The sequence below is a fragment of the Coregonus lavaretus genome (assembly GCF_964263955.1).
Source record: "Coregonus lavaretus genome assembly, chromosome: 19".
Lineage (NCBI taxonomy): Eukaryota > Metazoa > Chordata > Actinopteri > Salmoniformes > Salmonidae > Coregonus > Coregonus lavaretus.
The window spans coordinates 20,380,270-20,387,708 of NC_140006.1; the positions used below are offsets into that span (position 1 = coordinate 20,380,270).

General features: G+C 41.4%; 1 protein-coding gene across 1 annotated transcript; it reads right to left on the reverse strand.

The window, feature by feature from the left end:
* Nucleotides 1-5,566: 5,566 nt before the first annotated feature.
* Nucleotides 5,567-6,997, reverse strand: LOC311147195 (forkhead box C1-A-like; the record flags this gene model as incomplete). Its single annotated transcript, XM_084183832.1, has 1 exon — nucleotides 5,567-6,997. The coding sequence occupies one exon, from the start codon at nucleotides 6,995-6,997 to the stop codon at nucleotides 5,567-5,569; it is 1,431 nt and encodes a 476-aa protein (XP_084039958.1).
* Between the last annotated feature and the right edge of the window lie 442 nt (nucleotides 6,998-7,439).

Here is a 7,439-nt window from a genome sequence, read left to right on the forward strand (position 1 = left end):
TTTAAAGAAATATCGTTCATTTTTTATTTTAGTGCCATTTTTAATTGTTGGATTTAGGATAGTGTGTAGAATAAGCTATTTGAAGAATTGTAAATTGGTATTAGAGAATCGAACAAAGGTTAACACTGAGCGAGCTGATCTTACCTCTCTCTCTCCTTGGTGTGCAGGTCAGAGGAGTTGAGATCTCTGGGCCCCAGGCTTTGGCATGAGACAGCAGAAGACAGTGCATACAGCACGCGCGGTGATCAGACTGTTGTTCCTATACCTTTCCGGTTCCCAATTACCTTTCTATAACTTTACTTTGTGTTTTTCTTTTTTATTATTGACTACTCAATTAACTTGGTTTGAAAAGACAACATCTTTTGAAAAACGAAGTTAGTCCTTATCGTTTGTCAATAATCTAGTTAAATGGCCTTACACATTCTTGTTAGTCTGGTGCACATATGGACGTCTTAAATTATGTTTATCAGTTGGTGATTTACGAATTGTTTGTCATTGAACTTTGACCCACAAGTCTTTAAATCCTCGTTAAAACTTCCTGGTGTCAATGGGTCTCTTTCTGATATTTCACTAAAAATGGCATCGAAGTTAAGCAAATCACAACAAAGTAGTTAAAGTTCGAAATAAATAACGTTACTGGATGTGATTTTACCTTTATAGCCTAGGCAACATATGGCACAGATTGCATTGTTAAGATCGCGATATAAAATTGTAGGTATTTTCCACCTAGTGATGCATTTGTGTGAGGAAAATATAAATGATAGGAAAGCATTTACATTTTAGTCATTTAGCAGACGCACTTATCCAGAGCGACTTACAGGAGCAATTAGGGTTAAGTGCCTTGCTCAAGGGCACATCGACAGGTTTTTCACCTAGTCGGCTCGGGGATTAGAACCAGCGGCCTTTCGGTTACTGGCACACTTATTTTAACCACTAAGCTACCTGCCGCCCCAGGTAAAGCACGCATTGGTAATTTATCACTCAATCATCAGTAAATCAACAAAGGAGGTGAAGTTCACATAGGCCTACTGCATTTGAATATATGTATCTAAACATTTATTTTAAATAGCCTACTGTCCAAACAAGTCTCGGAAAGATATTCTCTAGGCCTATTTGTAGTCAACTTCTGTTTAATTAAAACGGATATTGAAATCGTGTTGTTTTGACGAGCTAAATATAAAAGGAATGTAGAACACAGTAATTTTTGTTTTTGGTATTTGACCCAAATAAATGTGGGAGAGAGTGTGAGAAGGGAAGGACTCGTGCTGACGCGTATGTGAAACTGTGCATTTCAGGAATGTAGCGGAACGTTTCAGGAAAAGGGGAGACTATTGAGGGGACAGTGAAGTCAGAGGGGAGAAAGTGTCTAGAAAAACAACGTTTTGCCAAATGTACAATATGAAATCACCTATATAGCATTACACGTGTAGGCTTTCAAATCAATAGGCCTAACTTTAGCCCATGTCAAAATCACGTTTTCATAGAGACCTTATAAGGAAGAAAACAGGTGATTGTTATCCGTAAAGAAATGTAAATAGGCGTACTTAATATACAACTATTGGTCACGCACACACAAGTAATAACATCGATATAAATAGTCCTATCTCATATAGTAGCCTAATAGTAGAAGTAGACCTATAGTAGTAGTAGTAGTAGTAGTAGTAGATCAATCTGTTGTAGTAGTGCGGTATACCTATAGGCTAAGTTAGTAGCCTAGTATTTTATAGTAAGTAGTAACAAGAAGAAAGAAACTACAGATAATAATCTGTGTACAATAGCTATGGAATAATAACAATAATAATAATAATAATAATAATAACACAAATAATAATATGAATATGAATATGGATCATAATAGTAATAATGATATTTATAAATATATTATTATCATTATGCATTTTAAAGACTGACTTATTTTAACTGTTGTCCTATACAAATGAATAAAATAAAGTGTGCCCAACTGAGCACCAACTCAGGGCATGATAGGGATAAGGATTTGCGTGCAACCGATGTGCATGCTATTCTGTAGCTACTTTTAGGAACTGGGTACAAATATTATTATGTCACATTTTGTTACTGAATTTCTCCAGCTCTATGATATTTGTGGTAGCATTCGTCGCAGTTCACGTTCCAACTGCGCATTGGGGCCCAAGAGTGGAAAGAAATCACATAAATTGTAGAGTCAGGAGTGTTCCTGTGTACACACACAGGACACTCTCTTTCTCCTGCCTTGCCTTGCTTTCTCCTGCGGTATTGTTGATGGTGCTCCGGCGGCCGACATCCTCCCCATTGACCCCGGTCTCCCTCTCTGCCTTTTCCGTCCCATGAAAAATGATTCCAGCGCTCTGATTGAATTTTATTCCTTCCTGACCTGGCCCGTTCTGTGAGGGTGCCATCAATCTTGGGACTAACATGACGGTTGTTTATTACTTGGGAAAGGATGTAATGACTTTTAGTTTTATGAGGTTGATTACAGCTATTCGACGGTGGGAGATAGTTTTTATAGGCCAAAGTGTTGCTCAATTAAACACTATTATTTTTGCTGAACAGTTGATTTTTGTGCTCCACTGTGATTCTGTTGTCAACCTTATTGTGGCTGCTGTGTGATTCATAATCAGTTCATAATACGTAGGCACGATGTATACAGGATAAATCGGGAAGATGCAGTTTAGACATCGTTTGCTCATTGGCAAGACCTCTTGCAGATGTATTTAGAATGCCTACATTCTAAATTCTACATTTTTTACAGTTCTACATCGTTTATACGTTGGCCAGACATCAAGATTATATTCTGGTGTTTCGTCGACGTCTTCCAAATGTGCAAACGCTATCCAAACTACATTCCCATACGCAATTTGATACGTCGGCCAAACGAGTGCGTGTTTACTGGATATAGGCCTCGCTATTATTATGAGTTTTGTTTTGTTGCTTTTGTTGAAGTTGTTTATCTTGTAAAAGGAAATATCTATAGCTAGCCTATAACTTTTGTGTCAAGGTAATGTTCTTATCGTCCCACACGATCAGTTAGACTAGTCATAGGCCAAATAGACAAAAGGTACAATGTAAATTGTTCCATTTATTGCAACCTCCAGGCCTATGTTTGGGCCCAGAGGATACACGACACGCTGCCATGCTCATATGATCATATCCCGTTTGACCCTACTTGCCCCAAGGGCCTCCTTGAACAGTTACCCCTCATCCGCTTGAACAGAACATCAAGTCAACCAATGCCATTACATTGATATTAGACTAACGCAAAGTTAACCGTCAAATAATTGAACGATTAACATAACCTATAACCGTGGATGTTCTAAGCAAATTTAAAGTGCTTTGTTGACCCTATCTAGGCAATTAGCAGCTAAATTAACCACAGTAACCGCCTCTTCTTTGAAAATATCTTATACATGCTTGAACTTTGAAAACATCCGTTGCTCTCTGGTAACCGTTTGCATTTGGCCCTGTATGTTGTTATGGCAATTGGAAATAGTGTGCAAAATGATTACTAAAATAATAGTAATATTATAATTATCATAATTCATATTATTATAATTAGTGGAGACTTTTATTCCTGGAATTTGAGAATAGGTATGCACTTTACGCATAGTAGGCCTTGTTTAGGCATAAGCCTACTTTACGCACAGGCCTACCGTCACACCAGGAAACAATAAAGTAAGCCTATGTATGTCCATTTTGCTCTGGCATATTTCATTTGCAAAACCGTAATAAACTGAAGATTTAATTTATAACATTATTCAACTGGAGGGATAAATGTCTAAGAGACATACATGGATTTACGCACAACATGGCTTTACGAGCCCATGTTTCTCCTCATGGCAAATTCAACAAATTAATCTAATTTACTTCAACCATACATCATATCATGCTGTCCCCAAAGGTTTAAACTTAGGCAGTGGAACATGTTTCTGTAATTTAAAAATGTGACAACAAGGAAAATATGTCCCCTCATTAACCAGTCGAGGCAAACCAGCTGTCATATCATGCTGTCCCCAAAGGTTTAAACTTAGGCAGTGGAACATGTTTCTGTAATTTAAAAATGTGACAACAAGGAAAATATGTCCCCTCATTAACCAGTCGAGGCAAACCAGCTGTCTGAAAAAATAAAATATAATAATAATAATTTACGTAGACCTGCCAATTACAATAGGCCTATTTACGAATTTCTCAATTTCTAAAGAAGATGCAAATTAGGTGAGACCCTTGTGATTTGTTTAACTATAAATACAAAACAAAAGCCATATAGGCTACTATACTTTGCGCACGCGCTTTAGGATGAGTGTGGCTCTCATCTCCCTATTAGAGATGCATTGTGAAGTTGGAGTCATCTTTATAGATCGCAGTCCCCAAACCTCGTTTGGCTAAAGGACTATCTTTGGCATGCGTGGTATGTTATTAATTAAGCGTTGGAATGTGACTGTAAACACACGTGGCTATTCAAAACAAGACCGTTTTGCTGTGTGGACTACTAGCCTGCATCGATGAACTGTTATGAGGCTAGAGGGCCCCAGGTCAAGATGTTGACAGATCGTCCGTGTCTGACAAGAGGAGAACTGTGCTTTAAATATGAAGTAAAACAATCATCTAAATGCACTGCCACTTCAAGTCATCATCAACACATATGATAAATATGTCTGATTGTATATGCAGCTGACCTCTTGGAGAACTTTTACGCACGTAACATTCAATTGACTAGATCGACTTGCATTGAAATTCAACGTTTTGGAAATAAATGTATTCCTATTCTAGAAAGATTCCATGCTAATTTGGGCAATTATTGATTCTTCAAATTGACCTCGATTTTGTTGACAAGCCTAAACGAACTGACCAAACTCCGTGACTAGATTTATAATTTTTCTGTGAAAATGTATAGTGAGAATGGTAACCTAACCTGTCTAAAAAAAGACTGTGATTTAAAATCTGATTTCTCAATCACTGCCAGTGATCCCACGTCGATAAGTTTGAAACAAGGTGTAAGATAGCGTATAGCTTACAAGCCAAAGAAATAATATCTGGTGAAATTACACGAACTGTCAAAAAAAGATAAGTGTTGAGAATGCCATATAGTCTATAAGAAATCAGGCGTAGCTTTAACTCAAATACAATGGCAATTTATTAAACAAACAATGCAATTCCTTCAGAATACTTTTCAACAAAATAATAAACTTTGAAAGATTACAACGATATACAAGTTCCGCTTTTTATAATGGAACAAATTTGGACAATTAAGGCATTTCAATTTAGAAACACTTTTTGGTGTTTGGTCCATAATATCCGGCTACAGTTTAGAAATAAATTACTATATGCAATTTACACGTAATAATATGTCCATGAAAGACTGGCATATCCTTATCTTTAAAACATGTCACAAAAGCGAGAAGAGACTTACGTGTTATTTGCCGTAACACTGTTCTTTACAAACAAAGATCATATCTTTTTATCTGTCCATTAAAGTTGTGTTTCGTTTTAGTCCATCGTCGTGGCAGGTGGTGGGTAAAACGACTCACGATATTTTTATGAAGAAGATCAATACAATGAAAACATACTTTGGTCAGAACTTGCTGCAGTCATATACGAAAGCTCCTGAAGTGCGGTAGATGGATTGGCTAGGGGGAAATGACATTTGACAGCTGTTATTCCCGTTCACTGGAGAATTATTCAAGCCAATTCTTTGAGATTCGAACATCTCGCGCACGGAGTGGAAGTTCTGCTGCTGTGCAGGGTAGGTCGCCCCGAGGTGGCCCAGGTCCCCGGCCTGGTTGAGGTACCATGAGGGAAGCCGCCCTTGGTGGGGATGGTGGCCCTCCTGCCCAGTGTTTAGATTGCCGTGGGCCAGAGGGGAGGAGGTGGTCGTGATGGAGTAATCTGGCAAAGTTTCATCCACGGTGGTAGTCGGAGCTAGGTGGCTAGATCTATCCCCGGCGTATAAACTCATGGCTTGCATATTACAATGGTAGCTAGCATTCGAGGTAGTGGAGATAGAGTTTTGGTTACAGGGTGAGCTATAGACTGACGTCTGGTTCGGTGAATAGTTCAGGGACAAAGACGGTGTTATACCTGTCCTGGACGAGGCGATGAGAGACGGGGCGAGCTCTGTGGCACCCTGTGGGGACCCCCGGAGGGAAGTCATGATGTTGTCCACACTGAAGCCCTGTGCCTGGGCCTGGCTGTGCTGGTGGTGGTGCTGGTGCTGCTCGGAGCTCTCCATGCCGATGGACCTGTTGGACGGGATGCTGTGGGGGCTGCCATTGCTGGACATGCTGCTGCTGCTGTCGGGACTCTCGACTTTGGGCACGGTGCTCAGGGAGGGCGAGGCGGCCTGTGGGGGTGTCGCGTTCCCGTTCTCGGTCTTAATATCCTGGATCCGGACTGGCTGGGATCCCTGCACGGGCTGCTCCGTGTCCCGGCCCTGTCTGGACGGCGTCTCCTTAGTACCCCGGTCATCCTTGTCTTTCATTGCGTCTTTCTTCTTGAACCGTCGCCTCCTCCTCAAGAAGCTGCCGTTCTCGAACATGTTGTATGAGTCCGGGTCCAGGGTCCAGTAGCTCCCCTTACCAGGCTTTTTGTCATCACGGGGAACTTTGACAAAACACTCATTGAGAGAGAGATTGTGCCTGATGCTGTTCTGCCAGCCCTGTTTGTTGTCTCGGTAGAACGGGAACCTTTCCATGATAAACTGATAAATCCCGTTCAGGGTCACCTTCTTGTCAGGCGAGTTCTGGATAGCCATAGTAATGAGCGCAATGTAACTGTACGGGGGTTTCACCATATCCTTCGGCTGAGGCTGCGGGGTATACGGTCCATAGGCTCGTGCCATGCTAGCCGGGTACTGGTCGTGGGCCGCGTGAGAGTACATACTCATAGGGGCCGGCATCCCGGTGTATCCTCCACTGGCCGCGGCCCGGTAGTAGCTTTGGTCGCTACTAATGTAAGGCACGACGCCCAGAGAGTTGGGGCTCGAGACGGAGTAGCGCGCCTGCATGTCTTCTCCCCACAGCTCAACTATGCTCCTGCGTAAAACGAACTTCCCAAAGTATGCAGCCGGAGAGCTCCACTTTTTCCTTCTGAAAAGTTGAGGCGCTCAAAGCAGGAGTTCCTGTCTTGTCACTTGACAAATAATATTATCAGGAACGCACTGTACCAGGTCTTAATAGGGTTTAAGCGGTTTCCATCTCAGTGTGCTGAGGCGCGCATTGAAAAACGTATGAACTTTGGGCATCCGTCACTACAGAATACTTTTGCGCAGTCAACTTCTTTCCCCCTTTTTGCTGCCAGTATGCTCCTCCCAAAGAGAATCCGAGCTGTCCAATTGTAGGTCAGGCAGTGCAGAGTGAGCAGCAATGGATCGAGCTCCTGGCCACACACACATCTTTAGAAAAACGAGAGGAGGTGTAACTCCCAGCCCACTCCAGCCAAAGACAGGG